Source organism: Rana temporaria, chromosome 2, assembly GCF_905171775.1.
Source record: "Rana temporaria chromosome 2, aRanTem1.1, whole genome shotgun sequence".
Taxonomy (NCBI): Eukaryota; Metazoa; Chordata; class Amphibia; order Anura; family Ranidae; genus Rana; species Rana temporaria.
In genome coordinates, this window is record NC_053490.1 from 537,268,907 (window position 1) to 537,296,844 (window position 27,938).

Sequence of the window (27,938 nt, forward strand, 5' to 3'; positions counted from 1 at the left end):
TCTCTATGACTAACATTTTCACAAGTTGCATGGCGAATAGCACGGCTGCGCAAAGCAACGTACCTGTACGCTGCTTTGAAATTGCAGCCGTGCGGGCGCATGCGCCCTCTGCCGCAAGCTTCGTGACCGCGGCCGCGGGACCCGCGAACTTAATGTCCGCCCGCGATCGTGTCACGGAGCTTCGGAACAGGGAGATGTCTATGTTAACAAGGCCTTTCCCTGTTCTGCCTAGTGACAAGACACTGATCTACTGCTCCCTGTCATCGGGAGCGGTGATCAGTGTTGTGTCACTTGTAGCCCAGACCCCACACAGTTAGAATCACTCCCTAGCAGTGGCGGCTGGTGCTCAATTTTTTTTGGGGGGGGGGGGCGCAAAAAAAAAAAAAAAATTGCAGCCTCACTGTTCCCATCAAATGCAGCCACTGTGCCATTAATTGTCACCACTGTGCCATGCCATCAAACGCAGCCACTGTGCATTCAATTGTCACCACTGTGCCCATCAAATGCAGCCAATGTGCCATCAATTGTCACCACTGTGCCATGCCATCAAATGCAGTCACTATGCCATCAATTCGCACCACTGTGCCATGCCATCAAACACAGTCACTGTGTCATGCCATCAAATGCAGTCAATGTGCCATCAATTGTCACCACTGTGCCATGCCATCAAACACAGCCACTGTGCCATCAATTGTCACCACTGTGCCATGCCATCAAACGCAGCCACTGTGCCCCTCAATTGTCGCCACTGTGCCAATTGTCACCACTGTGCCCTTTAATTGTCGCCACTGTGCCCATTGTTGCCACTGTGCATGTCAATGTGCCCTTTAATTGTTGCCACTGTGCCCATTGTCGCCACTGTGCCCTTTGTTGCCACTGTGCCCTTTGTTGCCACTGTCTCCATTGATGCCACTGTGCCCTTTGTCGCCTCTGTGCCCTTTGTCGCCACTGTGTCCTTTGTCGCCTCTGTGCCCATTGTCGCCGCTGTGCCCTGTAAAATGCACTTACCTTTCTCCTTCCACGTCCCTCGATGTCCTCTCCCGCCTTGGTGACGCTTCAGCCAATCAGGTTACCGATGGCTCTGATAGGCACTTTCGCACAGCCAACCAGCTGCCGTTATTCAGGTGGTCGGCGCTCAAGGTCCGGCCATCTGAATAGACCAGCAACAATAACATTCATTCATGCAATGCATGAATGTATGTTATTTCAGTGGCGGTGCGGAGCCACCAGAGGGGGCGGCGCTCCAGCGCCCTCTATAGACGGACTGCCACTGCTCCCTAGGACACACTTAACCCCTTCTTCACCCCCTAGTGGTTAACCCCTTCCCTGCCAGTGTCATTTTCACAGTAACCAGTGCATTTTTATAGCACTGATCGCTGTATAAATGACAATGGTCGCAAAATAGCATAAACATTTTTTGAAAAATTGCTGCGCAAATGCAGTGTAACAAAAAGTTGCAACGACCGCCATTTTATTCCCTAGGGTGTATGCATAAAACAATATAAATAATATTTGGGGGTTCTGAAACATTTTCTAGCAAAAAAAATATGATTTTTACATGAAGGAGAGAAGTGTCAGAATTGGCCTGGGTGGCGAGGGGTTAATTACCATAAGTAATATAAAAATGTATATTGTATATTGTTCTTAAGGTCATTTACTATATTTTTCAAAAAATATACGCCCCCTTCTATGACACTGCAGTGAGAGGCTAGGAAAGGCAAAAGACTGATGACCTTACCTCAACCTAGGCAAGGTCGATGACTGGTTTCCTTACCTCGGCCTAGGCAAGGTCAATGACTGGTTTCCTTACCTCAGCCTAGGAAAGGCAAATCACTGGTGACCTCACCTCCACTTGGGAAAGGTCAATGACTGGTGACCTCACTTCAGCCTAGGAAAGGCCAATGACTTGTGAGCTCACCTTAGCCCAGAAAAGGCCAATGATTGGTGACCTCACCTCAGCCTAGGAAAGGTCAATGACTCATGACCTCACCTCAGCCTAGAGAAGGACCAATGACTGGTGACCTCAACTCAGCCTAGGTGAGATCAATGACTGATGGCCTCACCTTACTCTAGGGAAGGACAATGACTGGTGGTCTCACCTCAGCCCAGGAAAGGCCAATAACTGGTGACCTCAACTCAGCCTAGGAAAAGCAAAAGACTGGTGACCTCACCTCCGCTTGGGAAAGGTCAATGACTGGTGACCTCACTTCAGCCTAGGAAAGGCCAATGACTTGTGATCTCACCAGGGCAGCCATCAAGAATTATGGAGCCCCTTACACAGCTTCAGGCATGGGCCCCCTGGAGCAGAGAACCGGGGGGGGGGGGGTACTGCCGCCTGAAATTGAGAAGGGGGGGGGGGCTGCTGCGAATTGAGAAGCCGGGGGGGGGGGGGGGGGCCTTTACAAAAAAATAAGAAATAAAATAAAATTACAAAAAAGGGGGGTTGCCATCCGGGACCTCTGGGCCCTTTAATAATAATAATAAAAAAGAAAAAAAGAAACATTTATAAAAAAAAGGGGGGGTTGCCATCCAGGGCCCTGGGGACCTCTGTGCCCTTTAATAAAAACATAAAAGATGAAATATATATATATAACAAATTAAAAAAGGGGGTTTGCCACATGGGGCCCTGGGGACATCTGAGCCCTTTAATAAAAAAAAATATATATATATGTATAAAATAATAAAAAATAATAATAAATAAAATAATATAATAAAATGTTTTTTTTTTATAAAAAAGGGGGGTTGCCATCCGGGGCCCTGGGGACCTCTGGACCCTTTAATAATAATAATAATAATAATAATAATAATAATAATAATAAAATATATATATATATATATATATATAAAATAAATAAAAATATATATATAAAAAAAAATTATAAAAAAAAGGGGGGTTGTCACTAGGGGCCCTGGGGATCTCCGGGTCCCCCATACCCCTTAAAAAAATATTTATTAAAAAAAAAATATTTTTTTTTTAATAAAAAAAAAAAGGGGGGGGGTTTCCATATGGGGCCCCTTACAGGTGTACTGCCTGTACCCCCCTGATGGTGGCCCTGGATCTCACCTTAGCCCATCAAAGAACAATGATTGGTGACCTCAACTCAGCCTAGGAAAGGCAAAAGACTGGTGACCTCACCTCCGCTTGGGAAAGGTCAATGACTGGTGACCTCACTTCAGCCCAGGAAAGGCCAATGACTTGTGATCTCACCTCAGCCCAGGAAAGGCCAATGACTGATGACCTTCCCTCAGCCTAGGAAAGGCCAATGACTGGTGACCTTACCTCAGCCCAGGAAAGGCCAATGACTGGTGACCTCAACTTAGCCAAGGAAAGGCCAATGACTGGTGATCTCACCTCAGTCTAGGAAAGGCCAATGACTTGTGGCCTCACCTCAGCCTAGGAAAGGTCAATGTCTGGTGACCACACCTCAGTCTAGGAAAGGCAAAAGACTGGTGACCTCACCTCAGACTAGGAAAGGTCAATGACGGGTGACCTAACCTCAGTCTAGACAAAGTCACTGACTGGAGCTCAGGAATGTATTCATACAGACTTGTAAAGTCACTAAAAGGTCCAACTTAAAGTCAAGCTGTTCATAAACTTTGCAAACATATAAAGCAAAAGGGACCAAAGTGAAATTCCGTAATTGTACTTTTTATTTGTATCCGTGTAATCTCTCAGGTCACGTTGACGGCGGAGATGGACAGCGCGTACATCAGCTGGCCCCGGAAAAAGCTTTACCTTCTCCTGGCCAAGGAGAAATACATAGCCCGCCTCTTCTCCTCGCTCCTCGGCTTTGACATTTCCCAGAAGCTCTACGCCCTCAACGACAAGCTGTTTGCCAAGTTCGGCCTCCGCTTCGACATCCGCCTGCCCAGCCTCTACCACGTGGTAGGGCTGTACTCAGACGTGGCGGGCGACATACGACCCGTCGCCGAACCCCTGGCCTCCCGCCTTCAGCAGGAAGACCCGCTCCCGAGGAAGGCCCCACCCCCGAGCAGCCGAGGTCCGCGGCCGGAGAGCGGCAACCTGGGTGAGGACTCGAACAGCCTCATTCTTGACGATTTTGCAGAGCTGCCTGGCTCCTTTATGGATTATGGGAGCGAGGGGGAGTATTTGAAGTGAGAGGGGGCCCGGGCAGCTGGTGAGGCAGTGCCCCCCCGTAAGTACCACCCTGCCTGCAAATCCTTGTAGAGTTGTGTGCTTGTGCTTGCCGGTGTCGGCTTGTCTAACCCCCCTCCTTAAAAATGTCGGTTGTGCCACTCGTGGCTTTGTGCTTGGCGTTTGCGGCAAAATGAAAGCCCAAATGAAAGAGAACCAGTCACTTCTGAATTTCCCTTTTTATTGCAATGTTTTTATTTTTATTTTATTAATTGTGTGGCCTCCCAGTTGACTCCATTTGTCATTTTTATCAGACCCTTTTAGCTTTATATTCCCAGGTCAGATTTCAGTTCTTTCCCGACTTCTTTCTATAGTCAGGTCAATGTGAAAAAGTGCATACTTTATGATTAGTATGCTGTCTTCTTACCAGCCAGCAGGGGGCGCTCTCATTTTTTTTTTCACAAATACAGTAATCCCATATTTTGAATAATATGTTGACCATCAGCCCCATCAAGTTCGTAAATATCCGAATTAACGAAAACCCGTTTTAATTAATTTTTCCAAATATTTGCAAATTTGAATATTTGTGAATTCGAAAATTTATGAAAATTCGTAAATTTACGGAAATTCGTAAATTCGAAAAATCGTAAATGCATAAATTTGTAAATTTGGAAATACTAACTAATAATACATTTTACTAACTATTAAATTATAGGTATTGGTGGAATTTCCTTTCAAATTTGTCTGTTGGTGAACGTAACGAATACAAATTTATCCAAAGTTACGAATTACTTGAAATAACGAATGCCTACTGGGCTCCATGCGGCAGCTTCAAAGTACATGGAGGAGGCTAGCCCGAGACGGTCGCCTTAGGTCCGATAGCTCCCTGCTGACCTCTTTCCTCTACAACCCTAAAGTACCGACCAGTCTCACCCACCAGATGTCCTGGCCCTGGGCTTCACGAGGCCTATTCCACTTTGGTCATTTAGTAGACCCCAGATCCCGCACCTTACACTCCTTCACTGATCTCCAAGCCAAACATGACATTCCACGGCAAGCTTTTTTCAACTACCTACAGATCAGGCACTACGCCCAAACAATCGCCCCCCGGCTCCTCTTCTCAAAACCGACCCCATTTGAGCGAATCATCCTCGAGGGCACTGCCCGAAGGGGTCTCATATCAGACATTTACCAAATCCTCAATGAATACCCCATACAAACCAAAGGTAAACATACATATATGCTCCGATGGGAGAGGGAGCTGGGGGAGGTACTCTCGGAGGACGAGTGGGGGGCAGTTTGGAGGCAGGCGGCCAAGAGTTCAATCTGCACCCTTTATAAGGAAAATATGTATAAAGTGCTGTTCTTTTGGTACCTGACCCCGGACGTCCTCCACAGGATCTACCCCTCCACCTCTGACCGATGCTGGCGCTGTGGCCAAGCCAAGGGCACACTGTTCCACATCTACTGGACGTGTCCCCTGATTGTCCCATTCTGGACTCAAACACAAGAGCTCCTATCTCGCCTCCTGGAGGCGCCCATACCCTTCTCCCCGAAGCTGTTCTTGCTAGGCCTATCCCAACCTCGCATAGCTAAACCCTACAAGAAACTGCTGAGACACATAACCACAGCTGCGAGGTGCTTGATAGCGCTTCATTGGAAGAAACCAACCCCCCCATCACAAGAAGCCCTCTATGCTAGGGTCAAAGATGTAGAACTCATGGAAAAAATGACGGCTAGGATCCAGGATAGGTTGGATGCCCATGATCTGGTCTGGGAGAGGTGGCATGTGGTGGAGGACCCGCCGTGAGTCGACAATAGGCCGCCGAGGTACACTGCTCACCCTGATAATCTTGCCTGCCTCCCCCCCCCCCCATCTCTCCTGTCCCTTCTCCTCTTTACCTTTTTCCTTCTCGCTTCCCTCCCCGCCCCGTCCCCCCCTCCTCACCCCATTCCCTCCTTACATCCACCCCCCCTCTTTCCCTATTTCTTCTTTTCTTTACTCTTTCTTTTAGATCTCCAATTGGGTTACATGTCATTGATAGCAGAAATAGATATGGAGCCACTGTGTAAGCCCACCTAGCTGGAATTTTGTATCTCCGCTCATCTTCTGCACTTGAACTGCTGCTATACTCTGTACTGAAATTTTATGAAAATAAAAAACTGTTATTTGAAAAAAAAAAGAAATAACGAATGCCGCATGTAAACTAATGAAACGTAACTAATTAATAATAATAAATAACAATATTAATAATAAAAATGTATTATTATTATTTATTCATTCCAAATAAATTTGTATTTGTTACGTTCACTAACAGCCACATTTGAACGGAAATTCCACCAATACCCATAATTTAATAGTTCAATTAATAGTTTATTTATTTAATAATAGTACAAATGTATCTGGAATCAATTAATTATAATAATGATAATACATTTTTATTATGAATATTGTTACTTATTATTCGTTCCGTTCTATTCGTTTAGATGCGGCATTCATTATTTCGGAAAATTCATAACTCCGGATAAATTTATATTCGTTACGTTAACGAACAGCCAAATTTGAACGGAAATTCCAATACCTATAATTTTAATAGTTCAATTAATAGTTTAATTATTTAATAATAATTTAATAATAGTACAAATTTATCTGGAATGAATGAATAAATAAATAATAATATTAATAAATTTTTATTATTAATATTGTTACTTATTAATATTATTATTAATTTGTTACGTTCCATTTGTTTATTTCGGATAATTCGTAACTTCGGATAAATTTGTATTCGTTACGTTCACTAACAGCAAAATTTGAAAGGAAATCCCAATACCTAGAATTTAATTGTTAGTAATAGTTAAGTTATTATTAGTTAGTTAGTATTTCAGATTTTTGTCAATTTTATAAATTTACAAATATTAGAATTTAGGGTTTTTCAAATTTATGTCAATTTCCGAATTTACAATTATTCTGATTTTAGGCATTTCAGTCAATTTACGAATTTCCCATCAATTTTCGAATTTACGAATTTATAAATTTACGATTTTTCGAATTTACAAATTTAATAACATCCAAATTTGAAAGTAAATTTCAATACCTTATAATTTAATAGTAATAGTTAAGTTATTATTAGTTTAGTTAGTATTTCAGATTTACGAATTCCTGTCAATTTTCGAATTTACAAATATTAGAATTTAAGATTTTTCGAATTTCCGTCAGTTTCCGAATTTACAAATATTCAAATTTACGATTTTTCGAATTTCCGTCAATTTACGAATTTCCCAATTCACAAATATTTTGAATTTACAATTTTCGAATTTCAGAATTTAGGTAAATTTTTAAATTGTAAAATTTTATGAATTTATGATTTTTCGAATTTACAAATATTAGAATTTAAGATTTTTAGAATTTCCGTCAATTTCCGAATTTACAAATATTCAAATTTACGATTTTTCGAATTTCCGTAAATTTCCAAATACAGACAAATTTGAAAGATAATTCCAATACCTATAATTTCCGTCAATTTTCGAATTTACAAATATTAGAATTTAAGATTTTTCGAATTTCCCAATACACCAATTTAATAACAGCCAAATTCGAAAGATAATTCCAATACCTATAATTTAATAGTTAGTAATAGTGAAGATTTCCGAACTTCCGTCAATTTTCGAATTTGCAAGTATTACAATTTACGATTCTTCTAATTTACGTCAATTTTCGAATTTACAACTATTAGAATATACGATTTTTCGGATTTACAAATACTCAAATTTATGATTTTTTGAATTTCCCATCAATTTTCTAATTTCCCATCAATTTTCAAATTTCCCATCAATTTTCAAATTTCCCATCAAATTTCCCATAAATTTTCAAATTTCCCGTCAATTTTCAAATTTCCCGTAAATTTTTAAATTTCCCGTCAATTTTCGAATTTACGATTTTTTTCGAATTTACGATTTTTTTCGAATTTCTGAATTTACGTAAATTTTAACATTGACGAATTTTTAAGAATGTACGATTTTTCAAATTTATGAATTTCCGTCAATTTTCCAATTCACAAATATTTTAATTTTACTAATACTTGGAAAAATTCCTGGAACGGGTTTTGGTTAATTCTGATATTTCTGAATTAATGTATTTTTTTTAATTAGTTAAAAAAAACTAAATTCAGAAAAAAACGAATTGCACACGTCTACTCCACAAAGTCACATGCCAAACCACAGCATAGAGGGGAATTATTGATAAAACGATATGTGTCCAATCATACAACTCATTGTAAATCTCAAGGCTTTATGAATAAAGCAAAACGCGTAAAAAAAAACGTGATTACCGCCTCCAGCTTCAGAAGTTTTTGAGTTATGAACCTGGAATTTGGTAGGCATGGAGAGTATTCCCATAATTTTAGTCTGGGGGTCTCACTTCTCCTGCTGCACAATGAGTGCTGCTTCTGAATTCTAATAGAGACAGAAGAAACCGTTGAATTTTTACTGTTTGAATAGAAAAATAATTTTATGACTTTTGACCAGGAAAACCTCTAAGAGGATGTGAAATGGAGGCGGGGTCCAAGATAACAATGTTTTTTGTGCATTAACCCTTCGTACAGCATGTTTGTTGTGACCCATTCCAACAAGGGGAGGGGTGGGGTCTCCAGTGTCATAGAATGTAGGATTGGTGTGTGTGTGTGTGTGTTTGTGTGTTAAGGAGAAAATAACCCGTTTAGTAGACATTTATTTTTTAACGAATTTAGAGAAATTCGTTAATTCCGAATTCTTGAATTATCGAATTTTCGTATTTCCGAATTTCGGAAATTCGGATTTTCGAATTTTAGATTTTCGAATTTTTTAATCTCGAATTTTCGAAATTTCAAATTTGTTTTTTAACAAATTTTTGAGAAATTCGTTAATTCCGAATTTTCGTTTTTCCGAATTTTCGTATTTCCAAATTTTGGAAATTCGTATTTTCGAATTTTAGATTTTCACATTTTTTAATCTCGAATTTTCGAAATTTCAAATTTTTGGATTTATTTTTTAACGAATTTTGAGAAATTCGTTAATTCCGAATTTTCAGAAATTCGTTAATTCCCGAATTTTCGTATTTCCGAATTTCGGATTTTCGAATTTTAGATTTTCACATTTTTTAATCTCGAATTTTCGAAATTTCTAATTTTTGGATTTATTTTTTAACGAATTCTGAGAAATTCGTTAATTCCGAATTTTCGGATTTTCAAATTTTAGAATTTCAAATTTTTAAATCTTGAATTTTCGAAATTTTCGCATTTTTTAATTAATTTTTTAACGAATTTTGAGAAATTCGTTAATTCCGGATTTTGAGAAATTCGTTAGTTACGAATTTTCGTATTTCTGTAGACTTGACTTCAAGTGGCATTTTACCCACAAAGTAATTCCCGGCTGTAATAATAATAATAATAATAAAAAAAAAATAGAATGAAAAGAAAAACGATATTACAGGCTCAACCAATAATAGATAAAAAAAAAAAACATAACTAAGGGGAGAAGGGAAAGAAGGAGTTAATTAGGGTTGATTAGGGTTGATTAGAGGTCAATAAGGGGTTAAAAAAAATATTTTTTTTCCTGTAGGTTATTTTATTGATGAGATATGCAGATCGAAGGTCTCACCTCTGACCTGCATATGAATGACATAGTAAATACAACAAAGCAATACGTTGTTACATTGTATTTATTTACTGACACTTGCAATTTTTCATCAATTTGTCTACTTTGTGCCCTTTTTTGGTTTTCCATTTTAGATTTCAGCTCTTTGCTTTTCTTTATAAATACCCCCTGTTGTAAATTTCCTAACATTTTAGGCATTGCCCCGCCCCCCCCTTCCCTCTCCCCCTCCTCCCCCTTCCTCCTCCCCCTTCCCTCTCCCCCCCTTCCTCCTCCCCCTCCTCCCCCCCTCCCTCTTCCCTCTTCCCTCTCCCCCTTCCCCCCTTCCCTCTTCCCCCCAATGATGTACTGACCTTTATTTTCTCCGCGTTTGCAACAATAATAATGAGATTTCTGTCCTCTTGTCTTGCAGCCTCCACCGTCTTGCACAAGGGTCACCCCCGGCTCCAGTCATACGGAAGGGCCCCGCTGGCCCCCACTCAGACCCCCGAACTTTAGGGAACAATGACAAGCCCCCCCCGTTCTCTCCCACCTGAGCACAGCTCACTAGTGTGAAGTCACTAACAAGGACACGTGTGGTGTGTGTGTGAGCACCGCCCCGCCCCCCGGGACAGAAACCACGGACAAGGTGTGATCAGTGTCCTCCCCCGGACAGTCCCACTACACCGGCCAATGGCAAGAGGACACATCGGTGTAAAGGGCATTTTCTATAAGACGGCCCGGGACGAAACGTATCCACGCGGCAACCTGATCATGAAGCATTGTTACTTTTATGTTATTTTATTTTTCTGAAAACTCCAATATAAAATGTTCTTCGTGAAGGATGATGGCGTCTTATTTCCGAAAATTTACCGAAGGGATTCCTAATAGTATAAAATTCTGTGTATTACGTATGGAAAGTTCTCTCTCTGAATTAGGGGTGAGCTGAACACACCGTGTACACTTCATGTCGCTCCGAAATTCTGAATTGGAATGGTTACCGAATTTAAACGAATCCGAATTCGGACAAAATTTGAATTCGAATCGTTTTCAAATTTCCAAAGAGTGAAATAGAATAGAAAATAAAGGAATAGAAAAAATATATATATAATTTATATTCTATTCCTTCATTCAAATGAATTAGAAAACAAATAAACTAAACTAATCCTGACAACAAATTAAACTAATTCGGACAAAATTCGAATTCGAATAATTTTCGAATACTTTTCGAATTCGAATAGTTTTCAAATTCAAAAAACTTTTCGAAATGAAAATAGTTTTCAAATTTCCAAAGAGTGAAATAGAATAGAAAATAAAAGAATAGAAAAAAAAAATATATATATATATATATATATATATATATATATATATATATATAATTTATATTCTATTCCTTCATTTTCTATTCTATTTCACTCTTTTTGGAAATTGGAAAACGTTTCAAATTGGAAAACTGTTCGAAATGAATTAGAAAACGAATAAACTAAACGAAACCCTGACAACTAATTCGGACAAAATTCGAATTCGAATAATTTTTGAATACTTTTCGAATTGAAATGGTTTTCAAAGAGAATAAAATAGAATAAAAAATTAAAGAAATGTTTCTATTCGATTTCTTTATTTTTTTGGAAATTGGAAAACTTTTCAAATTGGAAAACTGTTCAAAATGTATTAGAAAACGAATAAAATAAACGAATCCCAACAACGAATTAAACAAATCCGAAATAAAAGAATAGAAAAAAAAATATGTATATATAATTTATATTCTATTCCTTCATTTTCTATTCTATTTCATTCTTTTTGGAAATTGGAAAACTGTTCAAAATGAATTAGAAAACGAATAAACTAAACGAATCCCGACAACTAATTAAACGAATTCGGACAAAATTCGAATTCGAACAATTTTCGAATACTTTTTGAATACTTTTTGAATTCAAATAGTTTTCAATTTTCCAAAGAGAATAAAATAGAATAGAAAATAAAAGAAATGTTTCTAATCTATTCCATTATTTTCTATTCTATTTCTTTATTTTTTTTGGAAATTGGAAAACTTTTCAAATTGGAAAACTTTTCAAAATTAATTAGAAAACTAATAAAATAAACGAATCCCGACAACGGATTAAATGAATCCGAAATAACGAAATTTGAATTCGGACGATATTTGAATAGTTTTTCTAAGGCCCCTTTCACATTGGGACGTTTTTCATGCGGTACAGCGCTAAAAATAGCGCTGCTATACTGCATGAAAAATCATGCCCTGTAGTGTTCAATGTGAAAGCCCGAAGGCTTTCACACTGAAGCGGTGCGCTAGCAGGAACGCTCCAAAAGTCCTGCTAGCCGCATCTTTACCGCGGTATAGGAGCGGTGTGTTCACCGCTCCTATACCGCGCCTTCCCATAGAAATCAATGGGAAAGCGCGGTAATACCGCGGTATTAACCCTTTTTCGGCCGCTAGCGGGGGGTTAAAACCTCACCGCTAGCGCCCGAATATCGCGGTAAACACGATGGTATAGCCGCCCTACAAATAGCGCAGCTATACTGTCACCGCGGCTGACGCTTCAGTGTGAAGCCAGCCTAATACTTTTCGAATTCAAATACAAGAATATATATATAATTTATATTCTATTCCTTCATTTTCTATTCTATTTCGCTCTTTTTGGAAATTGGAAAACTGTTCAAAATTAATTAGAAAATAAATAAAATAAACGAATCCCGACAATGGATTAAACGAATCCGAAATAACGATTTTTCTAATACTTTTCGAATTCAAATTAGTTTTCAAATTCAAAAACTTTTTGAATTCAAATAGAATAGAAAATAATTTTATTTTTTTATATTCTATTCCTTTATTTTCTATTCTATTTAATTTTTTTGGAAATTGGAAAACTTTTCGAATTTGAAAACTGTGTGAAATTGATTCGAAAACGAATAAACTAAACAAAATTCGAATCGTTTTCGAATACTTTTCGAATTCAAATAGCTTTCCAATTTTCAAAGAGAATAAAATAGAATAGAAAATAAAGGAATAGAATAGAAATATATATATATATATACATATGTATATATTCAATTCTATTTCTTTATTTTCTATTCTATTTTATTCTTTTTGGTAATTGGAAAGCTATTTGAATTCGGAAACTTTTCAGATTTGAAAATGTATTCGAAAACGAAGGAAACAAGTTTTAACTAAACTCATTTATGTAAATATCGAATCGAAACAAAACTAAGTTTTTCGTTCTGCACATGTCTAACCCTCAATAATTTTATATTTTTAAGCAGAGACCCTACAGAATAAAATGGTGGGCGTTGCAATTTTTTATGTCGCATGGTATTTGTGCAGCAATTTTTCAAACAATTTTTTTATGGGTTGGGGTGGGGTGCTTTCTGGACATGAATCTGAATCCCATTAAAGTCAATGGGTGCTGAATGTTAAAAAATAGTAATGGCCATTTCCACGGCCAATAGGCAAGAGATTGGGGAAAATATACAAAAAATATATATTTTATATATATATATATATATATATATATATATATATATATATATATGTGTGTGTGTGTGTATATATATATATATAGTTTTTTTTAATTCAGTTCAGGGAGCGGCCACTTTAATTAATTCCCACCCAGGCCAATTTGGTAATTTCTTTCCCATGTGTTAAAATCATCTTTTTTTTGCTCAAATTTACTCAGAACCCCCAAACATTATATATATAAATTAAGCAGAGGCCCTAGAGAATAAAATGATGGGTGTTGCAATTTTTATACGTATTTTTTTTTTTTATTATTTATTTTCCCATATTGTGTAGGTTTTTTATTTTTTTAAATACAATTTTTTTGGAAAATATACATTTGCTAAAAAAGAAGAAAAAAAAAAACACAATACATAACTGTGACGGTATCGGTATGATATCCCCGTCAACGTTCCCTTCTTCCCATAACGACAATCACCCCAATATTCCACGAGGAGGGATATCCCTGGAATCGCCCAGAAAGCCACACATGAGACAAGCTTACTGCTGGAACAAGACACTTTATTGACACAAAAACTCAGCTTATATGTGGTTACAGCCTGTTAGGAACGCCCCCCTCACACAGTGGGGTTTCCCATACAGATTATAAGAGACAAGTCGGAGCCGACCATGCAGACATGTTTCTTTAGATAAAGACATCAGCGGAGTTAATTACTAGGTGTAACAGCCTGACCACAATGAAGCAATCAGAATAATTAACATGAGCCCCTTATCTAATCATTGTAAACAGTAAGGCCGGTCTCCTTCCCACACACAATAAATCAATTACCATTTGAACTAGGGAGCTGGCTGAGGAAGGGTCATTAACATGTCAATAGCTTGTGACACATGAACCAAGCAGGGAGATTTACACTGACATCCTTCACAATGGCCCCCCTTTTTCTCCCTGCTCCGGCAAACCCGGTTGGACCTTCCCTGGTCCAGTAGGGTTGACGGGTTCAGAGCTTTTAGTCCGAGGTTAACTCCGTTTGGCGTGACTGACCTCCATTGGTAACTGCTTCCGACTCAGGTATGCTACCGGGTCGTCAGATCACACGCCGGTCAGTCCCCAAGTCTTTGTGCGATCTGCAAAGTCACCAGAAGTCAGTGTGAAGACAGCGAATGGGTCTGTGCGCCGCCGTCTAGGTGTCCCGCTATGGGAGGGGGCAGGTTATGGCTCTGAAGTGACAATCACAGGAGATTCATAAAAAGAAAAAGTTATATTTGTTGAAATGCTGTAGCACTGGTGCTCAGAGTCCGGGGGGGGGGAGGGGACTCAGAGCCCCATAAGGTCAGCCACCCCCTGCTCCCTCCGCAGCCGCCGGTTCTCCTCTTTGAGCTTCTCCAGCTCCATCTCCAGTTCATGGAGCCTGGGGGGGTCAGCCCGCTGTGACCTCAGGTGGTTGTTCTCCTCCTCCATGCGGCTTATGCACTCCTCCAGCTCTATGTACTCACGGATCAGATCCTGCTTGCTCATGTCCTGCAGGCTCTCCACGTGGTCCTTCATCATCAGGAACTGGGTGGTGGTGTAAGGGGCCACCGGTGGGCCCTTGGCGAACATCTCGGCCCGCATCTGGGGCGCCCGCTGCGATTCCATCTCCTCCAGTCGCTTCTTCTCCTCCCAGGTCCGCTGGTTATATGACTTCCAGGACCTCTTCTTCTTGGAGGGTAGCTGGCAGTGCCTCTTTCTGCCCAGCTTCCTCCAAGGCCCCTCCGGCTCATGGCGGTCGCCCATGACCAGCTGACAATGGTGTTCCCTGTTGTCCGTAATAACAGATTGTACCATGAGGGCTTCGTAAGGGGTGCCCAATGGTTCTTCCGGACCCAGCTCCTGGAGATCCCAAGCCGAGTCTACACAATGGGCTGCTGCTGGTGGGCGGTACCCCGGTTGAGACCAATTTGACCTGGTGTTGTCGTTCATGGGGCAATTCTGCTTGAAGTGACCCAACTGTTTGCACCGGAAGCAGCGTTGTTCGTTGTCCTCCTGGCGTGGGTAGCGAGGGCTAGATGTCATCGGTCTGTTAGGCGGTTGGTATCTAGCGGCTGGTGGGTGTGAGGGCGCCGTTGGTTGTGGAGGTTGTACCCGTGGTGTGACCTGGTTTGTCTTGCGAGTATCCGCATATTCATCCGCCAACTTCGCGGCCTCTGGTAGAGTCATGGGCCTGCGATCTCTCACCCAATCTTTGACATCCGTCTGGATGTGATTGTAAAATTGCTCCAGGAGCATTAGTTGCAAAATGTCCTCTGCGGTGGTGGCCTGGCTGCTGTTAACCCAGTTAGAGGCCGACAGGGACAGCTGGCATGCCCATTCTGCGTAAGAGTCTTTCGTGGTTTTGCGTGAGTCCCTGAACTTCTGTCGGTGGGACTCTGGGGTTACTGCATAACGAGCCAGGAGCGATTCTTTAACCCGGGCGTAGCTATGGATATCCTGATCTGGCACGGTCCGGAAAGCATCAGAAGCTTTGCCTGACAGTTTGCCTGACAATATTGCAACCCACTCTCTTCTAGCTATTCGGTGCAGGTTACATTGTCGCTCAAAGTCTGCCAGGTAGTTATCAATTTCACAGTCCTTTTCATCAAAAGCTTTAAAAGCGCTAAACGGAATCTTCCTTGCGTCTGCTGTGCTGTACTCACTGTTCGGAGAAGGTGCGGCTGCTTGTTGGACTGCTGCCAGTTTTAACTGTAGCTCTGCGTCCCTTATTTGTTTATCCTTCTGTAGTTCTGCGTCCCTTATTTCTTTAGCCTTCTGTAGCTCTGCGTCCCTTATTTGTTTAGCCTCCTGTAGTTCTGCGTCCCTTATTTGTTTATCCTTCTGTAGTTCTGCGTCCCTTATTTGTTTAGCCTCCTCCGCTAACAGGTCCATCACTTTCAGAACCACATCCGGCGTTGGGTTCGGGCCGAACCACGCTAGCTTCTCTCTCATTAGCTTGTTGGCTGGCGATTCCTCCTCCTGAATCACTGGTGTCTCCATCTCTTGTACTGCTGGCATTGCTGCAATCCCGTCCTCCTGGTCTAGCTCCATTAATTCTGCTATGATGACCCGCTTGGTTTTGTTGCTAGCGATCCTTCCACGAACTTCCAGTAGTTCTTCCAGTGTCTGCTTGGAATCCGGGTGTGAAGGGGAATAGAAGGGAAAAATCCCGCTGCTACCAACCAATTGTGACGGTATCGGTATGATATCCCCGTCAACGTTCCCTTCTTCCCATAACGACAATCACCCCAATATTCCACGAGGAGGGATATCCCTGGAATCGCCCAGAAAGCCACACATGAGACCAGCTTACTGCTGGAACAAGACACTTTATTGACACAAAAACTCAGCTTATATGTGGTTACAGCCTGTTAGGAACGCCCCCCTCACACAGTGGGGTTTCCCATACAGATTATAGGAGACAAGTCGGAGCCGACCATGCAGACATGTTTCTTTAGATAAAGACATCAGCGGAGTTAATTACTAGGTGTAACAGCCTGACCACAATGAAGCAATCAGAATAATTAACATGAGCCCCTTATCTAATCATTGTAAACAGTAAGGCCGGTCTCCTTCCCACACACAATAAATCAATTACCATTTGAACTAGGGAGCTGGCTGAGGAAGGGTCATTAACATGTCAATAGCTTGTGACACATGAACCAAGCAGGGAGATTTACACTGACATCCTTCACAATAACCCAATTTTTTTTGTTAACCACTTCCTCACCGGGCACTTAAACCCACCTTCCCGCCCAGACCGAATTTCAGCTTTCAGCGCCGACGCACTTTGAATGACAATTGCGCGGTCGTTCAACGCTGTACCCAAATGAAATGTTTATGATTTTTTTCCCCCACAGAATAGAGCTTTCTTTTGGTGGTATTTGATCACCTCTGCGTTTTTTTTTTTTTGTTAAAATAAAATTAAAAAGACTGAATAAATTTGTTATAACATTTTGTAAACGGGTACATTTTCTCTTTCATTGATGTGCGCTGATGAGGCTGCCCTGGTGGGCACCGATAAGGTGGCACTGGTGGCCACTGATAGGCGGCACTGATGGGCATTGATAGGGGGCACTGGTGGGCACTGAGAAGTGGCACTAATAGGTGGCATTGATAGGTGGCACTGATGGGCGGCACTGAAGGGCATTGATAGGGGGCACTGGTGGGCACTGAGAAGTGGCACTAATAGGTGGCATTGATAGGTGGCACTGATGGGCGGCACTGAAGGGCATTGATAGGGGGCACTGGTGGGCACTGAGAAGTGGCACTAATAGGTGGCATTGATAGGTGGCACTGATGGGTGGCAGTGATGGGCACTGATAGGCAGCACTGCTAAGTGACATTGAGGAGGCACTGATTGGCACCAATGGTGGGCATTGATAGGTGGCACTTGTGGACACTGGCAGGGGGTACAGATTGGCACACATGAGGCAGATGTGCCTCCTTCCTCTTCGGGACCGATGTCCCTTACACCTAAGCCAGTGATCGGCTTTTTTTTCTCCTTGCGCTGTCAGCGGGATCATGGCGAGGCCTGTTCTGAGGGGCACCCGTCCCGTTATACCGCTGTATGGTCTTGGCCCCCCATGCTGCAGCTCAGGACACGGCATTACCGGGACACAAGTATGAGACATGACTCTTTTTTTTTTTTTTTTTAGGCACAACCACACACTGCAAAGTTTCATAAAACTTTATTATACAACAAATGTATAAAATATACATAAAACCAACGCTGAGGGCCGACACAAGGTGCTGGATCCTCGTACAAAGCAAGTAAATATTTCCACACCGTACATTCCACAAGACGGACACTTGTAGAGTACGTGACGTTAGTCTTGCGGATAAAGACAATGCGTTTCAATCAACTTCCTCAGGGGGATAGACTGGATATCTGGAATATACAAACTTCTTTGCATTTTTATATAAGGCGATCATGTTACCTATTTAACAACAACTACCACCTACACAAGGATCCTCAAATGCATATGTACTAAAAGCACCGTTCATCTCTCCCATGGGGTCCACCACCCAGGAGATAGAAGACACACAAAGGGCTTCCTAGAAGGTCTCCAGAGGGTGTAACTGGGAAGTAATTGACGGGTTGTATAAAGTACTTACAAAAAAAAAGCCCCTTCCCCCACCTAGAACTGGCCATTGCAGCAAGTAGCATTGGAAGGCAACATATGTTCGAAAAAAGACCAAGGAGGAAAACTCCAAATTCACTTACCGACCAGCCTGCGGACAACCAAATTAACCTGTCTGACAGTATGTATGTTTTCGGTTTTCGTTTCATTTGTTTTTTTAGCTTTTTTTGGAAATTCGGAAAATTTAGAATTCGAAAATTTGAGAATTCGGAAATTCAGAATTTGGAAATTCGAAAATCAAAATTTTCCTTTTTTTTTTTAAATTTACGCATTCTGAATATTCGTTTTTCCGATTTTTTTTTTCTAATTTCCAGGCTAAATGAACCTGTCTCACAGTATTTGTTAAAAACAGGGGTTTAGTCTTGGCCTTTCTTTCTATATAAAATTACTTATTAGACATGTGCACTGCCGAAAAAAGTGTTTGTTTTTGTTTCATTAGTTTTTTTATCTTTTTTTAGAAATTAAGAAAATTTGGAAATTCAAAACATTTTGAATTCGGAAATTCTGAATTTTTGAATTTCCAAATATTTTTAAATCTTCGGTTTTCGAACTTTCGTATTTCCGATTTTCGAATTTCCGATTTTCGAATTTCCGAACTTTCGATTTTAGAATTTTAGAATTTCCGATTTTCGCATTTTAAAAATTTACGAATTTACGAAATGTTTGAATTTTCTAAATTTAGAATTTTTCTAAATTTAGAATTTTAGAATTTTTCTAAATTTAGAATTTTAGAATTTTTCTAAATTTAGAATTTTAGAATTTTTCTAAATTTAGAATTTTAGAATTTTTCTAAATTTAGAATTTTAGAATTTTTCTAAATTTAGAATTTACGAATTCGTAATGTTGGAAATTCGGAAATTTTCAATTTTCGAACTTTAGAATTTCCGATTTTCGCATTTTTAAAATTTACGAAATGTTTGAATTTTCTAAATTTAGAATTTTTCGAAATTTAGAATTTACGAATTCGGAAATTAGAAATTTCAGGAATTCAAAATGTTGGAAATTCAGAAATTTTCAATTTTCGAACCTTAAAATTTCCGATTTTTGAACTTTCCAATTTTCAAACTTTCCAATTTCCGATTTTCGCATTTTTTAAATTTACGAATTTATGAAATTTTAGAATTTTCTAAATTTAGAATTTTACAAATTCGTAAATTAGAAATTTCAGGAATTCAGAAATTGAAAATGTCGTAAATTCGTAAATTAAAAATTTCGGGAATTCAAACTTTCGAAAGGGAAACCGCCGCTGCAGGTGAGTGCAATGAGCAATCAATGTCCTCCTCAAAGACTGTGGGTGCTGGCAATGCACAAGGCAGAAACCAATGGAAAGAATTCTATGACTAAGCACTAGACCTGTGCGAAACGCGTCAGTTTTTAATCCCACTGCTTGCTGTGCTGTGTTTTGTAGTGCTTTTTTCCATCTGTGTTACATTTTTGTATCACTTTTGCTCCAGTATTCCGACTGATAAGTAAAGCTTTGCTGATCTTCTTGGTCATCTTGGTTGCTATCAACGCGCCGCATTTGTGGGAGGATTTTGTAGGATAGAAAATATTGATTTCTGAAAGGACAGTAAAGGTTTTCTGACAATTCTATTGGGGTGTACTTATTTATGCTGAGCACTGTATATGATCATAACCCCTATTTTTCTCACATGCTACACTTATCAGCTCTGCAGTGGCAGCTGGTGTGTTTTTTTTTGGGGGGGGGTGGTCAAACAACCACCCCTCCCTGTTTGGCTGGTGGCACCTCCCCCTGCTCAGTTGGTTCACCCCCCCAGTCACCCGCACCCTCCCCACTACCCCTCGTCGGGTCACCCGCAACCCCCCCCCCAAGGTCTCGCGGTCGGTCATCCAACCTCACAATTACCCCATCAAGGTTCCAGGCGGGCATCGCTCCTACAGACGACGGACGGGCGTCTTCTCCTCTGAATCACGGCGGCTTCTGCCGTGCATCTCCTCCCTCCTCCCTTCACGGCGTCCAATAGGATCACCTGTCTTTTCAGCCAAGCGGGTGACAAGTCTCAGGACCCGCCTCCTGATTGACCGGTAGAAGGATCAGTGTAAGAATAGCGAATAGAATTCGCTATTGTCACACAACTGGGTGGGCTCAGGGCGCAGTGCTCTGCGCCCCGAGCCCACCTTTTTTTAAGCCTATTAGAGCCTCTGGCTCTAATCGCGTCCTCCAAAACCCCCCACTACCCATTGGAATCCATGCATCTGGTGCCCTGTATGTAGATTAGGTTGCCAGACACATAAATAGGGGGGGGGGGGTGGCGCCCGTGTGCCTCTAATGGACAGGCCTGTCACTGCTGCTCTGTGTAATGGCTTTGCACAGAGCAGCCCTGATCCTCCTCTTCTCGGGTCCCCCGCCGACACTCTGTGCTCCCCCCACTACTGAGTGCCCCCATAGGAATCCATTTGTGTGTGTCCACTCCTAAGACAGCTCTGTGTGTCTATAGACACACAGAGTGTGGCTTGGCCCCTCCCCCCTGCTCCCTCCTGACTGGTTGCCGGCGATTCTTGGAAGAGTTCTACTTTAAATACTATTACAGTCTTGCAGCGCTGGTGGTTTTGTGTTAGTGGCAGAAGGGTGAGTGAGGATCAGAGGGTGTGGACGCACCCGGGAATATCTCCTCTGATGTTCGTACAATCCTCGGATAAATATATATATATATATACTGCGACTGTCCGGCTACATAATGCGGCGTCTGCAGTCCTCCTCCTAGGGGCAGGCGAAGCGTCTGTCCTCGGATATGTCGAAGGTCTGGCGGGTGTTGCCCGAGAAAGAGATGATTCGGGGCAAACAGGCCATAGATTTTCTGCAAGAAGAACACAGGAAAGGGTTAAAGCTGAATTATTATTTTTTTTGTAAATTTGAAATGTTGTGAATTCGAAATTTCGTAAATTCAAAATTTTGCAAATTCAAAAATCCGAAAATAAGAAAGAAAATCCAAAAATCTGAAAATTCTAATTCTAAATTCTGAAAATTCTAAATAATAACTAATTCTCACTATCTATTAAATTATATAAAAAATGTGTTAGTTTTCGTTTCATTCATTTATTTATTTTTTCGTCAAAATTAAAATTTTGTAAATTCGAAATTTTGTAAATTCAAAAATTTGAAAATAAGAAAAAAAAATCCAAAAATCTGAAAAAATTATAAATAATAACTAATTAATAATCACTAGCTATTAAATTATATTAAAAATGTGTTCATTTTAGTTTCATTCATTTTTTTTTGTAAATTCGAAATTTCGTGAATTCGAAATTTTGTAAATTCAAAAATTTTAAAATAATTTTTAAAAAAAATATATAAATAATAACTAATTAATAAGCACTAGCTATTAAATTATATTAAAAATGTGTTCATCTTCGCTTCATAATTTTTTTTTTCTGTACATTTAAAATTCAAAAATCCGAAAATTAAAAAGAAAATCCAGAATTCTGAAAATTCGAAATAATGACTAACTAATTATCACTAGCTATTAAATTATATTAAAAATGTGTTCGTTTTCGTTTCATTCATTTATTTATTTTTTCGTCAAATTGAAATTTCGTAAATTCAAAATTTTGCACATTCAAAAATTCGAAAATAAGAAAAAAAATCCAAAAATTTGAAAAAAAATTATAAATAATAACTAATTAATAACCACTAGCTATTAAATTATATTAAAAATGTGTTTGTTTTCGTTTCATTAATTTTTTTTGTAAATTTGAAATTTCGTGAATTCGAAATTTTGTAAATTCAAAAATAAGAAAATAAGAAAAAAAATCTGAAAAAAATTATAAATAATAACTAATAATCACTAGCTATTAAATTATATAAAAAATGTGTTTGTTTTCATTTCATAAATTTTTTTTCGTTAATTTAAAATTCAAAATCCGAAAATAAGAAAGAAAATCTAAAAATCAGAAAATTCAAAATACTAACTAATAATCACTAGCTATTAAATTATATTAAAAATTTGTTCATTTTTGTTTCATTCATTTATTTATTTTTTCGTCAATTCAAAATTTCGTGAATTAGAAATTTTGTAAATTCAAAAATAAGAAAAAAAATCAAAAAATCTGAAAAAAATTATAAATAATAACTAATTAATAATCACTAGATATTAAATTATATTTAAAATGTGTTAGTTTTCGTTTCATTAATTTTTTTTTGTAAATTCGAAATTTTGTAAATTTGAAAATAAGAAAGAAAATCCAAAAATCTGAAAATTCGAAATAATAACTAACTAAAAATCACTAGCTATTAAATTATATTAAAAATGTGTTAGTTTTTTCTTGTGAAAAAAATAAAATGTGTTTGTTTTCGTTTCATTCATTTTATTTTTATTTGTAAATTCGAAATTTCGTGAATTCGAAATTTTGTAAATTCAAAAATTCGAAAATAAGAAAAAAAAATCCAAAAATCTGAAAAAAATTCTAAATAATAACTAACTAATTATCACTATCTATTAAATTATATAAAAAATGTGTTCGTTTTCGTTTCATTTATTTATTTATTTTTTCGTAAAATTAAAATTTCGTAAATTCAAAATTTTGTAAATTCAAAAATTTGAAAATAAGAAAAAAAAATTCCAAAAATCTGAAAAAATTATAAAATAATAACTAATTAATAAGCACTAGCTATTAAATTATATTAAAAATGTGTTCGTTTTCGTTTCATTCATTTTTTTTTTTGTAAATTCAAAATGTTGTGAATTTGAAATTTTGTAAAATTCAAAAATCCAAAAATATGTAAATTTTAAATAATAACGAACTAATCATCACTAGCTATTAAATTATAGGTACAGCGGAACCTTGGTTCACGAGTAACGCGGTTAACCAGCGTTTTGGAAAACGAGATACTTTTTTTTTTATTCTGACTCGGTTTACGAGTGTTGTCTCGCAAAACAAGCAGAATTGATAGCTATAGGTCAGCTATAGCTATAGGTCAGGGCCCCCGTCAGGTAGGCTGTACAGGGCCCCATGATCAGTGCCGGGACAAGGTAATCTAGAGCCTGGGGGGGGAAACATGCCAAATTGCGCCCCCCCAAGATATGAGTTTGGTGAATTCCATATTGTATTTCCAGTGCACCGACCCGAGCCCCAGGACGACGTAATTTGTGACGAAACGCGTCACAAACCCCCAAATCACCACTCCTAGCACACCTCCCCAAATTCGCCCTCCTAGAACAATTCTTACCCTCTGCTTCTCCCTAAATTCCCCTCCTCTACACAAATCCCCTCCCCCACCAATCTCCTTGTGGTGTCTGCCCCCCCACCTCGCAGGATGCCACAGTACCCCTCCTGCCTACCCCTTGTTCTGGCCCTGCCCATGATTTTCAATGGCTGTTCTGTAAAGACCGCTCACTGCTGCTCTCTCTCATTGTGCAGGATGACTGGTCTTGTCTCTGCCCCCCCTCCTGTAGTTTTTTGCCGTCATCCTGTAGTGGGTGGGGCCTGCTATGCCCCTCCCACAGCTCAGATCTCTCTCTCCTTGTACAGAGTGACTGGTCTTGTCTCCGCCCCCTCCTGTAGTTTTCTGCAGGCATCCTGTAGTAGGTGGGGCCTGCTGGGCCCCTCCCACAGCTCATCTCTCTCCTTGAAAAGGGTGACTGGTCTTGTCTCCGCCTCCTCCTGTAGTTTTCTGCAGGCATCCTGTAGTGGGTGGGGCCAGCTGGACCCCTCCCACAGCTCTGCTCTCTCTCTTTATACAGGATGACTGGTCTTGGCTCCACCCCCTCTTGTAGTTTTCTGCAGGCATCATGTAATGGGTGGGGCCTGCTGAGCCCCTCCCACAGCTCTGCTCTCTCTCTCCTTTTACAGGGTGACTGGTCTTGGCTCCACCCCCTCTTGTAGTTTTCTGCAGGCATCCTGTAGTGGGTGGGGCCGGCTGGACTCCCCCCCCCAGCTCTGCTCTCTCTCTCTTTATACAGGGTGACTGGTCTTGGCTCCGCCCCCTCTTGTAGTTTTCTGCAGGCATCCTGTAGTGGGTGGGGCCTGCTGGGCCCCTCCCACAGCTCATCTCTCTCTCTCCTTGTATAGGGTGACTGGTCTTGTCTCCGCCCCCCTCCTGTAGTTTTCTGCAGGCATCCTGTAGTGGGTGGGGCCTGCTGGGCCCCTCCCACAGCTCTGCTCACTCTCTACTTGTACAGGGTGACTGGTCTTGTCTCCGCCTCCTCTTGTAGTTTTCTGCAGGCATCCTGTAGTGGGTGGGGCCTGCTGGACCCCTCCCACAGCTCTGCTCTCTCTCTTTATACAGGTGGACAAATAGCAGCTCAAAAATACCATTTTATCATCTGTTGTCTTTTAATGAAAGTCATCGGCCCTACTGATTGGTTGTTGTGGCCCAGGTCCAGTGGTCTACTGTCATCTCTTTTACCTTCTGTTCATGGGCAATTCAGTCATACACAGCGTCCCGCTAAATTCTGGCCCTCGTCTCCAAAATCTACTGCCCATCACTCGAATCTCAACCTGGTGTAAGAGGCAAAGATGGGCCCCGTGGGCAACCAGGCCTCGGCCCTCCAGGGTCTGCTTTGGACTGCAGGCAGAAAAGATGAATCAGGTTATTCAATGATACAAGAAGTCTGGGGGTGTACATGGCAAAAATGGAGAGAGAAAGGAAAGAGAAAGAAAGGGGAGGAAAGAAAAGAAAGGGGAGGAAAGAAAAGGAAGGAGAGGAAAGGAAATAAAAGAAAGGGGAGGAGATGAAACAAAAGAAATGGGAGAAAAGAAAAGGAAGGAGAGGAAAGAAAAGGAAGGAGAGAAAATAAAAAGGAGAGGAAAGAAAAGGAAGGAGAGGAAATAAAAAGGAGAGGAAAGAAAAGAAAGGGGAGGAAAGAAAAGAAAGGGGAGGAAAGAAAAGGAAGGAGAGGAAAGGAAATAAAAGAAAGGGGAGGAGATGAAACAAAAGAAATGGGAGAAAAGAAAAAAGGAAGGAGAGGAAATAAAAGGAAGGAGAGGAAATAGGAAGGAGAGGAAAGAAAAGGAAGGAGAGGAAAGAATAGGAAGGAGAGGAAAGAATAGGAAGGAGAGGAAAGAATAGGAAGGAGAGGAAATAATAGGAAGGGGAGGAAAGAAAAGAAAATAAAAGAGAAAAAAAAGAAAGAGGAGGAAAGAAAAGGAATGAGAATAAATAAAAGAAAGGAGAGGAAAGAAAGGGAAGAGAAGGAAAGAAAAGAAAGGAGAGAAAAGAAAAGGGAGGAGAGGAAAGAAGGGAAGAGAAGGAAAGAAAAGAAAGGAGAGAAAAGAAAGGGGAGGAAGGAGAGGAAAGAAAAGGAAGGAGAGGAAAGAAAAGGAAGGGAAGGAAGGAAAAGAAAGGAGAGGAAAGAAAAGAAAGTAGAGAAAAGAAAAGAAAGGAGAGAAAAGAAAAGAAAGGGGAGGAAAGAAATGAAAGGGGAGGGGAGGAAAGAAAAGAAAGGAGAGAAAAGAAAAGGAAGGAGAAAAAAAAAAGAAAGGCGAGGAAAGAAATGAAAGGAGAGGAAAGAAAAGGAAGGAGGGAAAAGAATAGGAAGGAGAGGAAAGAAAAGGAAGGAGAAAAAAAGAAAGGGGAGGAAAGAAAAGGAAGGAGAGGAAAGAAAAGAAAGGGGAGGAAATAAAAGAAAGGAGAGGAAAGAAAGGGAAGAGGAGGAAAGAAAAAAAGGAGAGAAAAGAAAAGGAAGGGGAGGAACAAATAGGAAGAGGATGAAAGATTAGGAAGGAGAGGAAAGAAAAGAAAAGAAAGGGGAGGAAGGAGAGGAAAGAAAAGGAAGTAGAGGAAAGAAAAGGAAAGAAAAGGAAGGGAAGGGAAGGAAAGAAAAGGTAGGAGAGGAAAGGAAAGAAAAGGAAGGGAAGTAAAGAAAAGAAATGGAACAAAAGAAAAGAAAGGGGAGGAAAGAAATTGGAGAGAAAGATGAGAATAGAAAAGAAAGGAGAGGAAAGAAAAGAAAAGAAAGTATAGGAAAGAAAAGGAAGGGGAGGAAAGAAAAGGAAGGGGAGGAACGAAAAGAAAGGAGAAGAAAGAAAAGAAAGGAGAGAAAAGAAAAGAAAAGGGGAGGAAAGAAAAGAAAGGAGAGGAAATAAAAGAAAGGGGAGGAAAGAAAAGAAAAGAAAGGGGAACACAGAAAGGGAAGGAGAGGAAAGAAAAGGAAAAGAGAGGAAAGAAAAGAAAAGAGATGAAAGAAAAGAAATGAGAGGAAAGAAAAGAAAGGAGATGAAATAAATGAAAGGGGAGGAAATAAAAGAAAGGTGGAATGCTCACATGGTGATTTTGGTTTTGCTGCTGCTGGAATTGAGGCTGCTCAGCTGGACCTCCATGGTGATGCTGATGTCTTTCAGCTCAGACAAGGTGAACTCCAGCAAAATGTGATGAGCTGCCAGAATCACAAGACACGCCATGATCTCAATACATTGTATAGATAGAAGACACGCCATGATCTCAATACATTGTATAGATAGAAGACACGCCATGATCTCAATACATTGTATAGATAGAAGACACGCCATGATCTCAATACATTGTATAGATAGAAGACACGCCATGATCTCAATACATTGTATAGATAGAAGACACGCCATGATCTCAATACATTGTATAGATAGAAGACACGCCATGATCTCAATACATTGTATAGATAGAAGACACGCCATGATCTCAATACATTGTATAGATAGAAGACAAGGCATGATCTCAATACATTGTATAGATAGAAGACACGCCATGATCTCAATACATTGTATAGATAGAGGACACACCATGATCTCAATACATTGTATAGATAGAAGACACGCCATGATCTCAATACATTGTATAGATAGAAGACACGCCATGATCACAATACATTGTATAGATAGAAGACAAGGCATGTGTGACAGACTCACCCGGGACAGAAGCTTTTGGAGGGGACTGAATGCTAGCCTCTTGCCTACCGATCATGGGCCCTGGCATTTAGGGGAACGGTGCTCTTTGTGAGCTGTATGCCTGGGGACCCCTGAGGTAGGGTGACCAGACATCCCCGGTTTCCGGGGACAGTCCCCGGATTGAGGACATTGTCCCCAGACCAAGTCTGTCCCCGGATTGGATTTGAACAGGGGCTGGGGCAATTTCAAAGACAGTCAGTGCAGAATTCAAAAAAAGAAAATCTGAATTACACACCCCCTGCTCAGCCGCACCTGCTAGCTTAGGGAGGGGTCTATTTTCCCAATTATCTGTGCCCCTTTCTGATGATCATGTGTTGGTCGGAGCGAAGGGAATATTTCTGCAGTTTCGGGTGCATGCCCATTCAGCTCCACTCGTATGTTCTTCTGCCTTGGCTCAAGTCCCGGCCAGCCGTCTGCCTGCTTATCTCCTTGCCTTCCCTGGCGGAGTGATCTTCCTCCGCTCCCCATCCAGTAGTACCCGGGGGCCCGGAGAGTGAGACTTGACAGGCTGTGAGGCGGGCGACGGCGGCGACAGGCAGAGAGTCGCTAATTGCCGCCATTACTAGTAAAAAGAAAAAAATATGTCCCCGGATTTCATTTTAAAAATCTGGTCTTACCCTGAGGTGGTGTTACTTTGGATTCAGGTCCATGTTCCCCCCAAGACACACAGACTCTGGGAACCCTGTATATGCCATATTAGAAATAGTGACTGATTCATAATGTTGG

The 27,938-nt window shown here is 40.3% G+C and overlaps 2 protein-coding genes across 4 annotated transcripts in view; one reads left to right on the forward strand and one right to left on the reverse strand.

Moving 5' to 3' along the window:
* POPDC2 (popeye domain containing 2) overlaps window positions 1-10,548 on the forward strand; it is a 44,531-nt gene extending 33,983 nt beyond the window's left edge. For 2 of the 3 annotated variants that reach the window (XM_040339211.1, XM_040339214.1), the window contains exons 4-5: window positions 3,677-4,157; window positions 10,137-10,225. In XM_040339211.1, the coding sequence (XP_040195145.1) occupies window positions 3,677-4,120 (444 nt within the window). In that variant the 3' untranslated portion in view covers window positions 4,121-4,157; window positions 10,137-10,225. Of the gene's footprint in view, window positions 1-3,676; window positions 4,158-10,136 lie in introns of all 3 variants that reach the window. The other variant, XM_040339213.1, reaches the window with a different exon arrangement.
* Window positions 10,549-20,435: 9,887 nt separating this feature from the next.
* PLA1A (phospholipase A1 member A) overlaps window positions 20,436-27,938 on the reverse strand; it is a gene marked incomplete at its 5' end in the record, with an annotated part of 38,468 nt that continues 30,965 nt past the window's right edge. Inside the window, 3 exon segments of the mRNA XM_040339215.1 lie at window positions 20,436-21,148; window positions 24,697-24,855; window positions 26,554-26,665. Of these exon segments, the coding sequence (XP_040195149.1) occupies window positions 21,052-21,148; window positions 24,697-24,855; window positions 26,554-26,665 (368 nt within the window).